This window comes from Watersipora subatra, chromosome 3 (assembly GCF_963576615.1).
Source record: "Watersipora subatra chromosome 3, tzWatSuba1.1, whole genome shotgun sequence".
In the NCBI taxonomy this organism is placed as follows: domain Eukaryota; kingdom Metazoa; phylum Bryozoa; class Gymnolaemata; order Cheilostomatida; family Watersiporidae; genus Watersipora; species Watersipora subatra.
Window position 1 is genome coordinate 12,446,600 of NC_088710.1, and position 21,996 is coordinate 12,468,595.

The following is a 21,996-nucleotide window of genomic DNA, read 5'->3' on the forward strand; positions in this document are numbered from 1 at the left end:
AATTCGAGATAATGGCCTCCAATTACTGGCAATAATTTTCTGTATAAGGCATTATCACTCTAACACAACGCTTGTGAAGGCTTTTTAGATTCTCCATATTTTTACTCCTAGGTTTTTACACAAAGCACTACCTAATGCGCAACATTCAAGGTTTATCAAAATATTACAGTTTGGAAAGGATATGAAAAAATGTAAAACTGCCAGACCAACACTCGTGTTTCACGCTTTGTTTACAAAATGTTTGTATTGAAAAATGCAAACTTGAGACTTTCAGTGAAGAGAACTGTTCAACAATATATTATGAAGCAATGTAAATGACAAAAATATTTTGTCATTTGTGTTTAACAACAATGATGGCATAACTTATAATAGCAATACAAGCCCAACTTTGAAGCTCGTTAGCTTCAACAAAAAAACAGATAAAGATAAATATGCAGATTAACATAGTTAATATATGAATTATTAGAAGATAACTCCAAAAGAACAATACAATGCTGGAGTTGTCTTCTCCAGTATTTTGCAAAAAAGCAATGACTATAGAGATTGATGGTCTCTAAAAAGGGGGCATTAACATTAATCATTGCGTTTAACAACAATGATGGCATAACTTGTGATAGAAATACAACCACAACTTTGAAGCTCGTAAGCTTCAACAAAAAACAGATAAAGATAAATATGCAGATTAACATAGTTAATATGGGAATCATTAGAAGATAACTCCAAAAGAACAATACAATGCTGGAGTTGTCTTCACCAATATTTTGCAAAAAAGCAATGACTATAGAGATTGATGGTCTCTAAAAAGGAGGCATTAACATTAATCATTGCGTTTAACAACAATGATGGCATAGCTTATAATTGCAATACAAGCACAACTTTGAAGCTTGTTAGCTTCAACAAAAAAACAGATAAAGATAAATATGCAGATTAACATAGTTAATATATGAATCATTAGAAGATAACTCCAAAAGAACAATACAATGCTGGAGTTGTCTTCTCCAATAATTTGCAAGAGAAGCAATGACTATAATAGAGATTGATGGTCTCTGAAAAGGAGGCGGTAACATTAATCATTGTGTTTAACAACAATGATGGCATAACTTATGGTAGAAATACAACCACAACTCTGAAACTCGTAAGCTTCAACAAAAAAACAGATAAAGATAAATGTGCATATTACCATAGTTAATATGTGAATCATTAAAAGATAACTCCAAAAGAACAAATCAATGCTGGAGTTGTCTTCTCCAATATTTTGCAAAAGAAGCAATGACTATAAAGATTGTTGTTCTCTATGAAGGAGGCATTAACAGAGCAAAGTCTCTCTTTTTCATTACCTACTTAGTCCTGGAACCTGCAACCAATGCTAACTGGGCTAGCGTGCAGCTGTGTCGGCTACCAGACTCTTTGTCGACTTTCATCATCCAACATTGCATCATCTCTTAAGGAGAATCATTTGCTTTGCTTTCAACTAAAAAAATAAATTCTTTACTAAACAGAGGTCTTAATCTTATCTACAATCTGTTTCTAACTTTTTAGTAGACAAATCTGCCCAAATTAAAAGTAATTAAATGTATGTACTTTACATATACATGTACGTACTTTAAATGTAAGTACTTCAAGTGTGCGTACTTTATGAAAACGTGTGTGGAAATTTGAAAGTCTGGAAAGTCGACTTTTTTCTTTACTACAAATTTGTTCTGCAAGATCGTTCGTCAGGTCGCCATCAACGACATCGTGAAACAGATTGGTAGTAAAAAAATCAGTGCATCATGCACAGGAGGGCCTCGAATCTAGGTGTAAAGTAGTATGCTCAGATTTGAAATAATTGCTAAGCAATTTGAAATCCTTAGGTTTTTACCACAATTTTTTAAAAGTCACACTCAAAGGGCTATGAGATTTTTAGTCATCACCAAATTTTTCTTACTTATAAAAAAATAATAAAAATGACTTATAACAGTAGACTAACAGCGTCTAGAGCAAGCGTAATAAAATACCTTAAATCTAAACAAAGACTCCATTACCCTCAGGGCCGACAAGATATACTAAAAAAACTGACTTTCCAAATAAGTTTCCGTTTAAACAATTATTGTGCTTATTACTATTAGTGTGGAGTTTTATTACAGCTTTGAATTTTACCTTATTCTATTTATGTTTACTCGTAGAAATACTTTTGAACATAAAAGTAGAATAACTAATTACTTATACTATTCAGTACATAGAACGTTTTATAGCTAATCACACGGCTATTAAATTCAAGATGGTTAAAATACAGCTTTATAATAAAACTTTTGTTTATCATTTAAATGTTTATTTCATTAATTTATTGATTATTGAGGGAATAATGTCAATTAAACTATTGGTATTATGCTGTTGGTAAGTGGTATCTAAAAAACAAATGGTTGTTCCTGGATGTCATCAAGTCGGCAAACATACATGTATATCATATTTTACAGATTAAAAGTCACTCTATAGTACCTGGTGTACTTTTGGCCAAACTACGCGTCACCCTGAGTACTCGGCGTACTCTCAGTCAAACTACAAGTCAATCTGGGATACCCGGCGTGCTCTTGGCCAAACTACAAGTCACTATGGAGTACCCGGCGTACTCTTGGCCAAACTACAAGTCACTATGGAGTACCCGACGTACTCTTGGCCAAATTACAAGTCACTCTGGAGTACCCGGCATACTCTTGGCCAAACTACAAGTCACTCTGGAGTACCCGGCGTACTCTTGGCTAAACTACAAGTCACTCTGGAGTACCCGGCGTACTCTTGGCTAAACTACAAGTCACTCTGAGTACCCGGCGTACTCTTGGCTAAACTACAAGTCACTCTGGAGCACCCGGCATACTCTTGACCGAACTACAAGTCACTATGGAGTACTCAGCATACTCTCGACCGAACTACAAGTCACTCTAGAGTACCCAGCATACTTTTGGCTAAACTACAAGTCACCCTGAGTACCCAGCATACTCTTGACCAAACTACAAATCACTCTGGAGTACCTGGCATATCTTTGGTCAAACTATGAAAAAAAACGTTATTTTTAGTTCGAAAAATATAGTAATGTTCTTTTTCTAAATTTTGTGTAATCAAGGAGTATAAAGCCAAAGGTGCAGGTTTTTGGACCTAATTTAATTTTCTTGCAGGTGTTATGAAAACACTGCTTTGCTCAGGTGTGTAAATAATGTGTCTTTAAAACTACCATCTGCAACATTTCAAGAAAGCAAGAAGAATAATAATACCCTGAGCTCTCGCTCTGTTCAACTACAATGGATCTCATTTCATTATTACCATCGTCATCTTTGGGTCCATAATGGTGCACCTTTTTGAATGGAACATTGGTCCACTCGCCCTTTTTTATATTCACCCAGTATTGAGCCATGTCCGGAAGGTAGGCAGGAGGCTGGATGTGATTCAATGGAATCTTGCGGCCTTCACTTGGCTAAATGAGCAAAACATATACAGTAAGAAAATGGCTGTTAAAATTATGCACCTACATTGGTATGACCTACATTGGTATGACCTACATTGGTATGACCTACAATCGATTAATTACAGCATTGCTGTATTTGTAACAGTTTAAACTATTGGAGAGTATGAGCATCCGTTTGCACAAACTGTTATGATATTTAATGTTCATAATATCTGATATACTATTGTCTAGCTTCTTAATTTTACTGCTTTAAATTTTAACTATTTTTTTACAAAATTTATTTTAAAATAAACTATTTTTTTAATTAGATCTTTACATCACTTTTAGGTCTCAAGATCTTTTATGGTTTGCGTCCTCATTTTTCACATTACAGTGACAGGTTTTCAACTTATGTTATAAGAACAAATTGCATAAAACCACTAACAATTATTCTGTAAACATCATTGCTAGCTGCTTAGTAATTTTCCATCTAACATCTGTTCTCTTAATAGAGAAAGGTTATTTAAACACTATATTTCAAGTCATTTATTTTATTTTATTTGCTAACTGTTGCCTTTTCTCTATGTCAACTGCATCGCCTCCTAACAGAGATCATTTTATAAAGATCTCAGTCTACCAATAAAGTTAAGTTTTAATGAAGAAGGCACCAATTCAATATGAGCAACTAATAGTTAGCCAATTATCAGGCTTCATTTAATGTTCAGAAAAGGGCAGACAACTGACAAAGTTAACACAAATTGGGATGCTTACCACGACCACCTCCTTTTTCGGAGTTTTCCCAAAGTCTTCAACATTCACCTTTTGACTCTGCTGACAGACTTTTTGGAGGAATTTAGGCAATCCTACATAATTTTAAAATACAATGTTAAACTATCATTGTAATAGTTATCAGTAGCAACTACTTTTCATGTTTCTGCTACCTTAAGATGCTCACAGGAGAAATATTAAGCTCATATCAACAGTTTACTCAATGCATAAGCACAAGGAGATTCTAATATACATAAAGTTTACTTTTTTTCTTAGTGGATTTCCCAGTGCGTGTATTGGATTTTCCAAACATGAAAGTTGTATAAAACCTTCATCGCTTATATTTTGCAACTGCAGCTTCAAAAATCTGTCAAATTTAGTATCATTCAATAACTAACCATTGATGACGAGGTTGTTAATGGCGTATGATGGCATAGAGGTCTTTGTATCATCATGGTATATTATGATGTAATCAAATCCATTCTACAATTTATATGCATACCACTATTATTGATGGTTTTATGACGTATTATGATGTTCTTACGTTGTTCTGTTCATCAGAGTTTTGTAAGAGCATAGAGCCAAACAAAAGACGCAAATAAACATATCAGTCTGACATAAAAACATTTAACATAGAGAAAAGTTTGTGTAAATTTTTAATCAATGGAAGGTAGAGGAGAGTATCTTTGGTAATTCCCCATGTGGTTTCACAGGTTTTGCACAGGCAAAGAAGAGATATCTGGGTAATCCTTCTGTGTGGTTTTATCAGGATAAGTGAATAGAAGATACCTGGGTAATGCTCCTGTGTGGTTTTATCAGAATAAGTAAAAAGAAGATACCTGGGTAATGCTCCTATGGGGTTTTATTAGCATCTGACTTTTGTAGTCTGTCACTCTGACATGCTGCTTGCTGACGGGTCGATCAGGATGGCTGATGGCTTTGTTTACTATTACCATCAAGTTCTTGTTTTGGTCAACTAGATGTCTGCGAAGAAAGAACTCAAGCAGTTGTAGAATACATAACAATCACAAAGTACAAAACGCACTCTATAGAAAGTGTACCAACCTCCTAGCATAGACATACTCTCTCTTAGCCATAAGACGAGGAAAGTTGACTCTCCAATAAACCAACTCTGTCTTTCCTTTATCTTGAGTTCCAAACAATTCTATAGCATCCGTGCTTGAGTCCCATTGTTTCCGTTCAGAAAGGTTCAGCTATAATGTAGAATATTTACATATCTATATATCTAGTTAACAAGGAAAATACTTCATAAAAATCTAACCTGGTTGAGCGGTATAAACACCTGGCGATCACAGAATGGGAATACATTTTGGAGACAAAGTTGGGTAAAAAAAAGCTTTTGTGCCTGATTACACAGTCAGCAGGTAAAGTTATTAATCTCTACCAGCGATCACTCACCTGTGTAGAAAAGAAAGCAGCAGCAGAAATATCCTCATACCTGCCTTGAACTACAAATACAATTGTTAAATTACTATAGGATGGCATATCAATAGGGGAGGGTTACTTACCACCCATATTATAATAGAAGTATTATAGCCCAAGTTCCAATTTGACAGCTCAGCTAATATTTGTCATTTTGTGCTCAAGCTCTGTATGCAGAAGCAGACCACCCAGTGCGCCGCTATTGATCGCATCAAGTGAACTATCATGGTGGAGGTTGAAGCCAATATCTTGCTAATGCTCTTTTGCTTACCCTTGTATTTCAAAAAGTTGTTTCCCTTTATAGGTTTGCTCCATATGACAATATTAGGGTCCCTCCACTCTAGCAGCCACCCTTTACATCCAGCACTCTCTCGTCTCAGTTCAAGACTGGCGACGTCAGCCGACGTATTCATCTCTGAGAGAAGCTCGGTCGTGGCCCTACATCATTAAGTATACTATAGTATCATTGCTCTGTTGAAACCATAAGTATACAGTGTATTCACTAAGTTTAGCAGTTCATGTTGATATTACTTGTTGATTTAGTGTGGTGTTTCAAGATTTCATGGTAATTAACATTCAAGTTTTTTAGATATATTTTCTGCTTTTTTTAGATTTACTTTCTAAACTACTGGAGAATTTGAAATTTCACCCAAACATTATAGATGCTTTGATCCTACAGTACGTATACATGTACTTAGCTCAAAGCATGAGAATACTAAATAGGAGTCGCCTATTCAAGGTAGGAAAGTAAGTCAGTTGGGGGCAAACAACTCTTAAAATTTACACGCTTTTTTTATTTAAGACTATTTATAAAAGTTTTAAAACTAAATGGCATACTCAACAAAATTTACTAACCAAGCTACTACTTACGTTTTTATATCATCAGAGCTGATACATTCCTGCTTCTCTTCATCTTCTTTTTGACGCATGCAGCTCGCGGCAGCAGAACTCTCATCAACTTTGTTTGGAGGAGTTTCGGTGTTATACCTCCTGTCATATTGTCGATTGTAGTAGAACGCTGCAGGAATACTTAGTCTTCTAATTGAGGTCCAGTTAACATCTTGCTGTTTAGTCAGCAAGCCAGCAGTCTGGCTGAACTGAAAACCAGCGGATCCATGACCTCCAAAAGCACCAAAGAGTTTGTTCACCGTCGGGGAGATTTTTTCAACTTTGTTCCAAGCTGACACGTTAAACAAGCTTTGCGAGAAAAAAGACCGCGCAGCAAAAGTTTTCACAAATACGTTTGCCATAGCTACAATTTTGTATCGCAGTATGATAAGTTGCAGCACAATATCACAGAGATTATGAAAATAATGCAAATGATATTTTCTATTGTTGGACACATTGCAGTGCATAGTTTGTTAGTGATTAGCTAAAGCATTTGGGCTTACATTCAACATAGAACATTCTAGAATACTGCTTATGTGCATCTGTTTTGTCAGTTTAGACCAAAATCTAAATGATGATATTAGTATATCTTCTAATATACATGTAATACATTCTAATATATCACATGTAGCCAGTCTGGCTGTGACACATCAATATATCAAAACCTGATAAACAACAAAAATGTACATTTTACACTCGCATTCTTATTATTATAATCAAATGCCTATAAATAGGTTGCAATACTGCTTAGGACAGGTTGCATTCATCTCTTAAACTTAAAACTGATAAAAATTTTGGGATTACAATGCATAAATCTGATCGCGTCTTCAAAATCTTTAGATTAGTTTAAATGTAGCCATCTTGTCCAAGATACTAACTTTTGAGTTTGAGAACTTGCAAGAGAACGTCGATTCTTATGAAAATATTCACATCAAGAGAATACTCATGTCTACTAATTTTCTGCTACTACTCCTAAGGGAATACTAAATTCCTAATTTCGATAATGAAAGCTGACTTAATAACTTGGAGTTATCTCCTCTTGTGATATAAACTCGTCCTGTTGCGCAAATACATACATTTATTATCCAAGATAAAATTGGCTCTCCGAATACAGACCCGTTTGAAGGGTGACGACTGACAACTAGCTACAGACACTTGAACAATTTTTTGAGTTACCGGTATGTAATATTGAGTAATATAGTATTACTGTGGTTGATGAAAATCTAAAACAATGTTTTTATTTTATATAACATATATAAATAGTTATTTCTCAGTTATTTATTGGTTTCGTATACACTATAAAATGGTTTATATGTTGATAAAAGCTATGCAGTTCATGGGTCAAAGCAAAAGTCAAGAAGGTAGAAGATTTTTCACAATATGCGCTGCTTCCAGTGTTACTGTTGCCCCTCGCTTTACTCTTGGATCCGTCACTGGCACATTCATTCTACAAAATTCATACATACTTTCATTAAATACCTATTCATACATGGATGAATCACATGTATAGGCTATTATATTTATTATAATTATAATAATATAATATATAATAATTATCACTATTATATTTAGTGATGAGAAAGAGCCATCAGCAAAATAGCAAATTTTGAGAAAACAAAAGTTTTTGAAAACGTTGATTTGATTAGTTACGCAGTGCTCATTTGGGTTACAGTAATTATTACCAAAACAATTATTTGTTGTAGTTGAAGACTCAACCATTACACTAGCAACCATTTCAAAAGAACTAAGCACAACAGCAGTTTTAATGTCAAGGTCATTTCATTCATGTAATAATACTTTCAATAAACCAGATCATGCTTCTTGATTATTGTCACTCCTTTTATAGTAGATTGATAATAAAATTCTTTAAACATATTTTTTAATTTCAGTTTTTATTTATTTTTTTAAATATAAAAACAGATATGAGAGATGCAGATATGTATCACTTTTTGGAGTAAGACATATTTTAAGTACCGCAATCATTTCAGTTATAGTTCATTTTAAGCTATGAGTCCAAATACAAAAAATTTCCATTTAGTTATCAGAAATTTGCTAGGATAACATAAAAATACTTTACTCCTTAGCTGTGTTATTACATCTACAACATCTTAAAATACCAAAGAGCTATCCTGTCTTTTTAATTATGTTTATCTATATATACAGATCTCATTGTTTGTTGTCTTTTGTGGGTCTGTCGTCCCTGTGTCTAGTTAAAGTGATAAAAATTTAGCAATTAAAAATCTGCAAGGCCCTGGATTTGATCTCCCGACATTTAAATTGCAAGCCTACAGACAAGTAGGCGTAACTATAATGCTGTTTTTATCATTCTCACCATCTTGTCTATACTTATCACAATTTCGCACGCAAAGTTTGTACTTTTTGTTATTAATTAATATTAATTTTTACATTTGTTTTTCTTTTAAAAGTTTTTTAAAAGCCAGTTCAGAATGCATTACCTATTTTTTTGTAATTTGTAATTTTCAAGTGTGCCAATTCGATTTCAAATGTGCCGTTACACTCCTACTTTCGGTCTTTCCTAAGGTCAATTGCTAAATCTGTAAAACCTAAATACTTTTCACTTGGACAATTGTATTATCTCAAGTAAGAACTGTCTCTACCTTCTCTCTCTGTTTGAAGAGAGAAGGTAGAAGCAATTTTCCATCTTACCTCAAGAACTGAAGGTAAGAAACTCCAGTTCTTATTTAGTGAAGATATTTATTACATTGGTTAAAATACTCATGCTTGAAGGGCTTAGGATTATTAACTAGGGCAGTTAGTCGTCACGCGTAACGATTATCAAACTGGTTTCAAACACCGCTATTGTTTTAGTAAAAATTTACACAACTAGCTTACGAGGTAAGTTACTTAAACGCATTGAGAATTATTTTATTACTCGCACAATGCCGGTCCTTCGGCTAGTACGTGTACATAGTTCTAACTGTACCTGATTACTTATAACTACTATCACCTAATAAAACAAGCTTATGTAGAAACCAAACATATCCAGCAAAAATGCACAAAAGAATAATCGCTGCCTAGCAATCCAAAGCCCTAGTTTCTTATTATTTTAGACAAAAGTAGCTAGGCCTCGACCCATAAAGCCTTTGGCATTGTGGTGTTACACTGCAGGAACAACTAACAAGTTTTCATACAGAGGTCGTGTAGCAACATCTGGGTGCACCAGTGCTGAAGGGTTCTAGGCTCTAGGATGAAAGGCATTAAGCTGATAAGCAGGTCATGTTTATATAGGGCGCTATAGTAGAGTGATGGTTGTGCAGCGCATATAAAGTAACAGGAAAGCAAGACCTACGCGCATGCAAAAGTGTGACATCATTGATTATTGAGACAGTTTCCATATCACAAAGATAGCGCGTGACACAGGTGTGTCACTTCCTAACAACGACACTGAGTCATGACAGAATGAGAGCAAAGCCGCTATTTCCATGATGGCATTGCAGTGCCAGATTGGGGTGTGTCGCTGTAGAGAAACTTAGTGAAAGTGTAAATGACCAATAAGGTACTTACTGGACATTCGTCTGCTGGTTGACAACAAAGAGAGGATTGATGTGACTCAGCACCTCATCGTTCACAGATATGCCGTCGAGGTACTGTTTGAGGAGTGAGCGAAGTTGCGCGTTCTCCTGCGCCATTGTGGCCTTCTCTTTGTCGAGAGCGCACTTGTCTAGCAACACCTTGTTATATCTCTTCCAGAAGTTCTCTAAAGCTACGTAGTCTGTCATAACCTGCAATACAGTAATTCTTCTAGCCTGTAAACCAAAAAAGCCAGTAGCCATCCCATCAAAATAGTTTAGCTATATATATGTGTGTGTCTGGTCCTGCAAAGGTCATCAAGCTAATTACAGTATTGTATGTTACCAATGGCAAAGTGATTGAGGGCAATGGTCAAAATCTTTTTCACTGACACTGACCTCTGCAAGGGGTTGTGTTGGAGGCTCCTGCACGACAGCGGAGACATCAGACTGCTCCTGCTCAGTCAAAGATGAAGCATAAAATGGCAGCACCTTTTCTTCCTCCGTTTCTAACTTTCGGCACATCTCCGCCAGCTTTAGTATTCGTTCTCCCTGATGGATGTGAAATGCATAGTTTAGCGAAGTTTCGAAATAATCTACTCGTAAAGTTTTTGAAAGTAGTCTACATGTATGGATCTGATTTTTTTGTTGCTTAAACGGAGTGAATTTTCAAATGCTGCTTCATTTACAAGTCAAATTCCCGAAAAAGAAAAGCAACTTTTAAAAACTGAACCGTACTTCTCTGTCAATCAAGCATTCAAAAAGTGCTTATCACTGTTCATGACTCTCTGTTGCTGAGTCGTAGTTTGTATGCTACAGAAAGCTAAACCAGTATTTGATACAGATGTTGCCAACTCAACTGTTTATTCCAGGAAACAAAGTGGTAAGTCTGGTGTTCAGTGACTTCACCTTACAGACCTTTTAGGCTACTGAGTCATATCTGTTGACAGTGGTAGCTACCTACTAGTAAACCCTACAAGAGCTCAACAGAACTGTGGTAATGGCTACTACAGTGTACCATACAAGTTCTCATTGTATTACAGGTTTGTTATAGGAACTGTTTCAAATAGTTATCTTGTTAGCAGACTAACAAGATAACTATTTGAAACAGTTTTGTAGCCTTTGCTCTTAGTCCTATGATTTTACAAAGCTGTTATTCATTCAAGAACATCTTTACCGTTCAAGTATTAATCAGAATGAGAAAAATTTTGTTTGTTCATAAAAGTATTTTCTTGCTTTAAGGGAAATGAAATAAATCTAACCTTGGTTGTGATTCTTTTTAGTTCACTTATAGCCGCGTTACTTTGCAAGGTCAGCACCATTAGCTCCGCCCTTGCAGCGTCTCTCAGTTTGTTCATTTGACCTTTCAACTCTTGAAAGTGTCCCAACATAATCTCTCGTTCTTCTTTCAAGATCCTGTTTCTGTCTTCACACTCCTTTGCATTAGCAGCCATTTTGCCCTTCAGCTTGGCAATCTCATCCTATAAACAATTTGGATGACAGTTATGCTAGCTTACTTCAACTAAAAATTGATGCTGCCAAATTGTCTCAGAGGTTTATTGGCTAAGGATGCCAGCCAACAGCTGCTTCTGTCAAAAATGGTGCCAAAAGTCAAAGGTGAAGGGAATAGCAGCATTAAAAGCAAGCCAGTTACGATGGGAGAACAGTAGTAGGGAAATACCAAAGACTTTGAACACTGACAGCCTATATATTCTTGCAAGTCTGTAAACCTTTTATTATTTTATGTTATACACATGGCTGTTTAGCAAGTTAAATTTTATCAGTGTACATATATATAATATGTATATATATAATATATATACATATATAGGAAAAGTTGAATGTTTCTTCACTTAGTTAACTTCAAATTGTTTTCACGGTGTCTCCTTGTTAAGTGCTTTTGTTTCTAACAGTCTTTCTATATATACTCAAAGCTTACAGTTTAGATTTCATTTTTGAACTTAGTTACTCTAAAACGATATATATAATATCAAAAATTTGAAAATGCATGTATCTTCAAATTTGTTAATTTAAGATGGCTTAAACTATCTTCAAGTTTCTAGTCAATAACGTTGAAATAAAACTATTTATAATATTTGATAGTGTAATTGCTATTGTTATTATCATTATATATCATAAATATCATATTATGTATATCATTATATTATACTATATTATTATATATATCATATATATATATATATATATATATATATTATTGGCCATTATTATAATGTTAATAGGATAGAGAAAGTGCTGAATGAAAGTTGAAAAAGTTCTCACACAAAATATTTTTGTGAAAGAACAAGTGGTATATGGTTAGTTGAAAGGTATTTAAAACATACTGATAGGTATTGAAGCTTTCTCATCTGTACTTCAATCTCATTTGCACTTTTTTCATCCTTAGCTTTCAGGTCTTCAAAAGCTTTCCTCCTTTCCTCGGTTGTTTCAGTGTAGTTCTTGAGAGCTTGTTGAAACTGATTCCAGAGCTCCTCTACTGTCATTTCAAGGTTCACTCGCAGGGCATGTTTCTCTTCCATGTTCTACAAAGTTGATATTACCATCAAGCTTGAGAACTTATGTTAAATCAAGTCTACCTTAGTTGCTGTTTTACTATCAGCAAAGATTAGACATTTTACTGTATCATCTGGCCATTTAAAATTATTGCAGTACTAGCATTACACCACACTACTAGCATTACACTGCACTACCAGCATTATATTGCACTACTTTTATTATCAATCAGGTAGCCCGCAGCTTGAGTGTAGATTTTCAATGCACATTACTACTCCGTTTTCCCAACAGCAATCCATAAACACATTCATCAATAACACTTGTCCCTAATGCATGCGAAGGTGTGTTTTGAGTTTCTGCATTAAATAGGTGTATAAGAAGCTGATTCTCAAGAGCCAATCAAAGTTTTGAAACCAAATATTTTGGGCGGCCTGACAGAATGCAGGGAGCATATGCTTGAAGTTTGGATAAAATCAGCCAAAAAGCGCTTGAAACGTATAGACACAGACTAACAGACAGACAGACACAATGATAAAGTGGGATTTAATAATGTTGACGTTTCAAACGTGATGCAAATAATACACTTACTGTAACTGTCCATAAAAAGCTTTAGACTCAAATGATTAAAGAAAAAGTGAATTAAAGAAAAAGCGCACCATCCACCCAGTGTCCAATCAGCAACAACCGCTAGTGTTGTATACTCGACAAGCTGAAAGACTTTTGTATAAAAATAATGGTGGGTATTCAAAACCGTAGACAAAAAGAATAGAGCTACACTGTGTGTCACAGAGTTGTCCTCCCAGTGCAAATGAAATACCTTGTTCTTTATTTCATCTCTCATGCTTTGGTATTCAGATTTTGCCTCATTCTCTTTGTCCTGAAAGTTCTGATCCATAGCAAACATTATGTCTGCTAAGTCATTCATTTCTTCTAAATGTTTCTCTATCATCATGTGGCGCTCTGAAAGACATCAAGTGTTACAAGCGCAATATAAGTCGGACTGGATTTATTTCAGTTATGGTGCATAAGGAGGAGTTTTTTACTCCTGATGAATTTTTGAAAAAGGAGGGGACAACTCTTTACAGAATTAATTTTACAGTTCGTTCTATTCTAATTGTAAGATACTAGAGGTCTAGTGGCATGTAGATGTCTATATGATATGTTGGCATTAACACAGATCAGTAAATAGTTAATTTGAGCACCATAAACTATATTATTATCATCTTTTAAAGGCAGTTCACTTAGATTCACCGCACTTACATGTATTTAAACAAGATACAATGAGTCCTTGAGTTGATACATTTACTCTTCAAATTTTATCTTGACCTACCTGTGTCAAACTCTTGTTTAAGAATTTCTAATTCTTCCTCATACTCTCTGTGCAGAGTGTCCAACCTCTCCATCTGAAGATCTGCAACCAAACAACAACTATGTTAAGGAAGTTGATCACTCAGCTACCCAAGTCATATATGCTTGATATGTTAAGACTCTCTAACCACACTATCAAATGTACTTTTTGTAGTTTGCCAACAAAAATACAATGCTCAGAAAGATTACCGTTGAAGAAGACAAGAATGCTTCTGATCAACAAAGGTGTAAAAAATATTTGTTAGCAAACTCTGACTTCCTCATCCGCATATACGCATTGAGATTGTCACTTCTGAACAGAAATTAATAGCAAAGACCTTGATAAAAAAATGTCCAACCTTTCATAGTTTAGCTGGGTTTTGTACTGAGTTTTCCAACACATGTAACTGCATGAAGAAGAGTTTGTCAATGTCAGAAAACTGACTCCAAATGTCATGACTAACACGTAGACATATGGGGAAGTGCTATTGCTTATGTGAGTACATACCAACAAGTTTGTCAACGTTAGACAGGTGGCTTCGAAGTGCCATAGCATACTGCTCCTCAGCTTCAGTTACATCTTTGGCGAGAGACTTGATTACACTCTCCTTCCTGTCAACAATTCTTTCAAATGTCTGACTCAGAATTTCAATGTCTTTCTTTAGCTCTCTTGATTTAGCTTCCCTCATGATGTTACGCCATTGATGGTTCAACTTGGATATGTTGAACCGTGAAGCTTTTTCTTCTTTCGCTAGTTTCTCCTAAAAATACATTTTAAGTCATATGCTAGAAAATGCCTCATGCTTTTTATGAAACGATGGTGTTATTAGGTAAAAACTAGACAAGTTGAGAAAGCAAATGTTCTCACTGCAAAAAAGAGTTAGGAAAAGACAAACAGAGAGTAGATGTTCATCTAAAGGTATTTTTGTCACATGTAAGCGAACAGTCCATGGTAATTCTCTCATAACTAGAGCTGTCGCTTTTATAGCACAACTTGAGCAGATGTATACTTCATATGCATCATAAGATAAATGAATTAACAGGATTTTTCGTCAAGCATAAGCCAGATTTTATATTATTCCTTAACTTGCAATGTAAACTACCTACTCTGTCCATTTTATACAGATGTGATTGTTAAATTGCCAGTATTCCGAGATGGCTAGAATTAGTATGCCTAGAATTAGGTAACCTTGCTAATAGTAAACTATTTAAAAAAATCCCATATATTGTCTTTGAAAATAATTGAACTATTACACATGCAAAAATATCATAAAAACCTTCTTTAATTTGTAATTTTGTTTACTCAAAAAGTTGATGCATTTTAGTAGAAACACAGTTTGATGAATTCCCCATTTACCAGGAGAACAAACTTGAAGCTATGAACTTGCTCTTCTCTAGATGACTCATTCCTTCAAAGAGTATACGACTCTAGTTTTGGCACTCTTGTGAGTGAAAGTGCATATTGAATGCTTATTTGCTCTTTGGAGTCACAGTTGTCTGCTATTGAAGCAGAACGTATATACAACTGACCACTACACTAGCTGATCCACCAACTTTTGGTGAGGGAATGAACCGATATGTGTGCAACATCTAGAGTTGTTTATGCCTTGTCTGATGCTGATAATGAACCTGTCACAATGTTTAGCAACCAACAGTTTACCAACTTTAATCTTGCAGTTGATGAGCAGAAAATAAACTGGATTTGCTGTCGGAAAAAAGGCAAAAAGTATTCAAATTGCTTAGAATAGAACAACTTTGAGTGAGAGCTTAAGCTATTCTCCTGGCTGTTATGCCAGAAAAAAATTGGTTTATATTGAAATATAAGTCAAAGAAATGTATACCTAGCAGTATTCTGCTCACCAGAGACCATAACACAAACTGTTGTTTAAATGCTTTGAATGTACATGCTAGTGAGTACACATGTGCAACTAAAGCATCTAATACTAACAACTTTGCATGCTCAATTCTATCAAGGCATTAAATGACCAGCAATAGTTTTATAGACAGAAGGCCAGCCCAATATTTAAAAGAATGTAGTAATAATAAAGTCATGATAAAATAATAGTATAAATAGTGTAATAATCTGTTGATATATTGAAAACATGACTTTTTGCAAGGTTTATTAGAAAACTTCAAAACACATTTTACAAAATTGTTTTTTAACCAGAGTTAAAACAATAGTAGGGTAATGCATTTGTATTATGAGTTGTCTCAATTAAACAGTAAGGCCTTTTCTATTTCACTTTTAAACGCATATAAAAGAGGTGAAAGAATAGTTAAAGTTAATTACTTGTTAAATCCTAACCTTTAAGTAAACCACAAGCATGTCCTCTTTCTTTTTCCTTAATTCTTCTTCAGCCACCCGCTGTTGTTCAAGGTACAACACCCTCTCCTCTTCTGTCATTTTGGCAAGTTTTCCGGAGCCCTTCTTTTTTGGCATGTTGTCTTTAAATTTTTGCTTTTAGAGTTTCTAAAAAATACTGACATTGTATTAGTATAGTAGATTTTGATGCAGCTTGAGTGACTTTTAAGCTTTGGTTTTGTCTGCACTGAAGGAAGCAAAAATTGTATACTCCAGTGTATTAAATAACCCGAATCAAACTTATTATTCACATGACCGTTTTTATAGTAGCTCATTATTACAACATTAAATATTTTTAACAGTCTCCAATGAAAGGGTCAGTTTTATATGAAAAATTATTATAACTTGTTAAAAATTAAAATGCAAAGCACCAAATTTCATTATGCAAGTTTGAGTGATATACCGAAAATGTAGAGATAACATGTTTCTGAAAGGTAGAATACACAAATAGACAAGCCTAAATTACAAATAAAAAGCGTGTTACGAATGGCATTATGGACAATATGTGCTATGTGAATGTTAGTAGCAATGTATGAACTTACTTGTCTTCAGAACACTAATCGCACTCGGTCGTCGCTACAGTAACCGATGCAGGAAACGGAAACAACCAAAAAACACGCTCCATATAATGTTATATCGCTCAATATATGCCGCGTATAAATCAACACAGAGCGAGAAGACCAGCTACAGCGGGCTAATAGCCCGCAGTTAAATTACGATTTTTGTTAATATCCGTAGGTCGACCGCTCGAAGAGTTTGATCTTCAAAATAGCATAATAAATATGCCTTCATCTCTCAAAAGCTTTAAATTATTTACTTCAAAACCTAAGAAAAAGAAAGCGAAGCAAAATGAAACGTCGCCTCAGCTAACCAGAGGAAGTTCCATGGTTGGAAATTTTACATTGTTTACTTCATTATGGTTGAATTCTTTACGACCAAGTTTTGATAGTATCAAGCTATCAAAATGTAGCTATGATTTTAAGCGTTGATTATGCATCAGCATTTGTATATACATATCAAGTTAATGTTGTAAGCCTTTAAGGTAGTGTTTTAACTTAATGTCGTTTCTTTGGGGTATTGATTGGAATTTGCTCTGTAGTCACAACCAGCAAACATAGATAGCCATTCTTAAAGTTATATTATTTTCGTGTCAAAATCGATGTGGAATACTTGAGCTGAACTTTCACGTTTTGTTTGGTGCATTTAGTTCCTTCAGGCAAATTATGTGCATAATTCTACGCTAAATATCAGTCACAACTTTTACCTCACAAGATGTTTTTTCAATGCTTCTTTAATACTATTGTACTACTAAACAGGGTTGTTTGTATAAAAAAAAACAAATACACTGTATGTAGATAGGTTGAGGTAGACTGATGTTGACTGGAATGTGTTGTATAAGTTAGTAGACTTTCATGACCTGGTGCAAAGAAGATACCGTTTTGCACTTGCTTATATAAAATTCCTTCTGTTGCGTCACTACTACATTGCCGACTTGTCGTTTCACCTCTCGTCACTATCTTTAACTGCTGTGACGTCAGACATTAGTGTAGCCTGGGCCCACTAACCCGATTATACAACATGCCCTTTCTCATTTCATTTTTTTTTTGTTTGTGCCATAAACTTTCCATAAATACGCATGAACTCATCCAGTAACTCACCTTGCGGGTGGAGTTCTCCTTATGACCGGTCCATCAACACTTCTTTGTCACCATCACTCTCGAGCACCCTTGTACTGCCGTCATACTCATCACTCTCCTGGTCCCCTCCACTTCCTGCGCTACCACCGTGACCTTTGTCACCACCAACACCATCACTACTGTCTCCACCACTTCCACTACCTTCAACTAGCCCGGGAACTGGTCGGGAACTCACCACTGCCGTCTTCACCACGCTCTCTCCAATAGAGGCGGGCCTGACAGGCATCTTGGGGGGGAGGGGTTTTCACCTGGGCCTTAATCTGCTGCATAGGGATGGCGCCACAGAGATGGGATTTGATATAGGGCATAACCTATTTAGCTCGGGCTGACCCTCTATCGGTGCAGGCCTACTACCAGCAATTTTTCTTTGAATCTCCGCCGACTGCTCAATCGCCGCTCTGAATGCCTCGGCATTCTCCAACTGGTGGATTGCTGCCCTGCACTCGGCACCCAGTCTGGCTAACTCCGCCTCAAACTTCCTCCGCACCTCCAACTCCTCTCTCTCAATCTTGGCAATCCTCTTCTACATTCCGTCACTGGACACATCTGCTAAAAAAAGAGCTTACCTTCCCCATGATGGGTACCGGTATATCAGTTTTTCTAGCACCGCCATTCACCTCAGCATAACTCCTCACTTTCGCTAGAGGCTCCAGTAGTTCATCACTGCCCTTCCTTTTCCCTGCCGTGCTGCTCACTGGACAACCTGAACCCTGGCGGGTCATTCGCTAACCGCTTGCCCAGTCTCACCACACCACTGACAGATCTGTGCTTTGCAGTCCTTGTGCCACTGACCACTTCTACCGCACCTCCCACAAGCATTAGCAGGACAATTCACAGCCAAGTGGTCCAGCTTAGCCCGGCAAAGCATACACCACAACATACCGCAACAACACCATTTCTTCACAACAGTCTGTAACATGACAACCTTCTTTTACTAACAGTTAGTAGTGAGCACTATCTTTATCTAGCTGAGGTCTACTGACTCGGTCACTTCTTGTAACTGTGCCATTAACTATTACCTCTTCATCAGACCCATGTGAGGTTTGGGTCTCTTGACTACTCCGATTAGAGTCCCCATTCGCTAAGCCACTTTCGACCGTGGCATTGGGTGGTTTTTCCAATTCATAATTTAAACCTTCTGTTCTCTCCCCACATTCACTATGCCTAGGCTTGCAATCTACTCAATACCGTGTCTCAACTTTCTCCCTATCTTCAAACAACTTTTAAAAATTGTTAGAGGTGTTTTTATTAGCACACTCGTGACTGCCAGTGTTAGTATCATTAGGGGATCTATGGGTGAAATTGTTATTTAGAGGAAAAAGATGTTTTCTATTTCTTTTGACCTCACTCGAACCAACCCTTACCCAATAACTCTGGCGCACTGTCCCTTTTTACTACCGTACCTGCTGCTCCGGTGTCAGTAGGTGCCTTCACGTAGATGACCTGTCCTGGCTCTAATTCTGGCAATTTTGATACCTTATGCTGGATATTCCAATTACTTAATACTTCAACTTGCTTTCCTTTTTTCTACTTTCAAACTCCTCATAATCTACTTCCCCTTTACTGCTTACGCCCAAATTCGACTTAACCGCTCTGGCAAGCATTAGTTCGCTAGGTAAGTAACCAGTCGACAGAGGGGTTGCTCTATACTCTAACAATGTTATATAATTTTCTTTTTTCCAAAAACGTTTCACTGTTTTAACTACACTCTTCCAACCCATTACTCTGTGGGTACCGAGGACTACTGGTAACTACTCTGATTTTGTACAAATCTGCAAAATCTCTAAACTCTTTACTCTCATAACAAGGCCCATTATCTGAAGGTAAGATACTAGAAATACTAAAGCTAGCAAACACTTTCTTCATAACAGTTATTACTTCTGTAGTTGTTTGAGCATTGATGTGCAGTGCTTCAGTCCATCTGGAATAGTGATCAACTATTAACAAATATAACTTTCCATTCAATACAAATACATCACTACCGAGTACTTGCCAAGGCCTTGTTGGTAACTCATGTTCAACCATAGATTGGTGCTTGATTGCCCCATGGGCGACACAAATATTGCATTGCGTTTAGGAACTCACAGATGTCTACACTCATTCCTGGCCACCAGAAGTGGTACCTAGCCCTCTTAAGACATTTATCAATTTTCTGGTGACCAACATGACATTTCTCTAAATACAGTTTTCTCATTGACCTATGTATGTATACCCGATCCCTAAAGAAAAGCAACCCAGCTTGAACAGTAAGCCATTTCCATGCACTATAAAGCTTTACAAGCTCACTGCCCAACTTTTTACCACCTCTCAGACAGCCTTCCATAACAAACTGAAAATTCAACAACCTCCTCATCCTTTAACATCTCCAACCTTAACACTGCCATTAGGCTGTCCATAAATTTGTCAGTAGTCACACAGCCAACTACAGCAGTATCTACCACTTCACACCTAATCATATCACTTTCGCTGTAAAGCTTGCCATTAGGTCAGCTCAAAGAGTCAGCTAAATACATTTGCTTCCCAGGTGTATGAAAGATTGTGTAATCATTCCTTATCAACCTGATTTTAAATCTCTGAACCCTGACTGGTAAGGCTGACAAGTCCTTCTCACCCAATAGTGAAATAAGTGGCTTATGGTCAGTGGCTTTATAGTGGCTTTATACAGTGGCTTTATATCTCAAACTTTCTGCTTACTGAATAGTAGTCTAATTTCTCACATGCCCACGTAATTTCCAATGCCTCTTTCTCTATCATCGCATACCTTTCCTCTGTCTCAGTCATTTTCCTTGACACATATTCAACTGGCTGCCACATATTACCCTCATTCAATTGCAACAATACTGCACTCTGCTGGCGTCCGCAGACACCAGTAGGTTGCCCTCGTATTTGATTCAAAGGCACATAATACTGGTGCTTTAGATAAAGCTATCTTCACCTCCTCAAAAGCCTTTTCTTGATCTTGACCAATACCACTCTAATATACTTCCTGAGACCTTGTAAACTGGTCTGCATAGCTCTATTAGCTCTTCTTTCCTCTGTTTTATTAGCCAGCGGCTTCAAGTCTAAAACTGCCTCAGCTGTCAGCTTTACATGGATCTGGCTTAATGCCAGTCGCGCTAACCAAAGGGCCAGAAACTTGATTTCACTTTTGCCAAACTCACACTTATCCTTCTTTAATGTCTGAACACCTGATTCTCCTTAGTACTTCCCTCAATCTCGACCAATGCTCATTGCCCGCACAGATTCCAATCTTGTCAACTCCGCCATGTTGTATATATAAATGGACTTACATGAACTGATGCAAAGAAAGATATAAGCAAGTGCAAGACCTTATATAAGCAAGTGCAAGACTCCTGTCTTGCACTTGCTTATAAGATTCCTTCTGCTGCGTCACTACTACATCACCGACTTCCCGTTTAACTTTTCGTCACTACCTGTAACTACCATGACCTCAGACAGTAGTGTAGCCTGGGGCCCACTAACCCGATTGTGCAACAGAATGATCTTGAGTATGCATTAGTTTTAATTCTGTTTGGAGGAATAACTTTTTCAACCAAGATCAGTATTTTTGCTTTTTTAACTTGATCCAAGGTCAATATTAAATCGAGTCGATGTTATGGCCAACAAAAATATGTATATTAAACACACATAACCACAAATAGAATTATTATAAAGTTATCATGGCCATATAGTTAATATGTCGATCTGTCATATGCAGTAGCTGGGATTCTATCTTCAAAATGTGCGTTAAAGGGTATGTACCCGTAAATGCTCTCATATTGTCATGTTTAGTTTTTGACACAATTTGTTGTGATGATAGCACCAAGTGGCAAGTACGTTTTCAAAAATATATAGTGCATAAATGTATCAGTGATAGCTGCTATTTAAATATTAATAAAAAATAGTTTACTGCTAACAAATGAATTATCCTCTAAAAATTAGAACTGTTTTAACTAGGAACAATTAGCATGATTAGCTGCTAAACTGGTAGCATGACCTATTGTTCTCAGTTCTTGTTAAACGCTTTTT

General features: G+C 36.2%; 2 protein-coding genes across 4 annotated transcripts in view; one reads left to right on the forward strand and one right to left on the reverse strand.

Moving 5' to 3' along the window:
• Window positions 1–7,796: 7,796 nt before the first annotated feature.
• LOC137390203 (dynein regulatory complex subunit 2-like) lies at window positions 7,797–16,348 on the reverse strand. The gene is made up of 9 exons (XM_068076496.1): window positions 16,214–16,348; window positions 14,417–14,669; window positions 13,892–13,972; window positions 13,379–13,521; window positions 12,393–12,590; window positions 11,310–11,528; window positions 10,447–10,599; window positions 10,043–10,260; window positions 7,797–7,964 (listed from the first exon to the last, which is right to left on the reverse strand). Exons 1-9 carry the CDS (start codon window positions 16,346–16,348, stop codon window positions 7,871–7,873), a joined length of 1,494 nt encoding a protein of 497 aa, XP_067932597.1. The 3' UTR covers window positions 7,797–7,870.
• Window positions 16,349–16,999: 651 nt separating this feature from the next.
• Window positions 17,000–21,996, forward strand: part of LOC137390039 (centrosomal protein of 89 kDa-like) — a 29,963-nt gene continuing 24,966 nt past the window's right edge. For all 3 annotated transcript variants that reach the window (XM_068076273.1, XM_068076272.1, XM_068076271.1), the window contains exon 1: window positions 17,000–17,157. In XM_068076273.1, coding sequence (XP_067932374.1) covers window positions 17,053–17,157 — 105 coding nt within the window. In that variant the 5' untranslated portion in view covers window positions 17,000–17,052. The remainder of the gene's footprint in view (window positions 17,158–21,996) is intronic.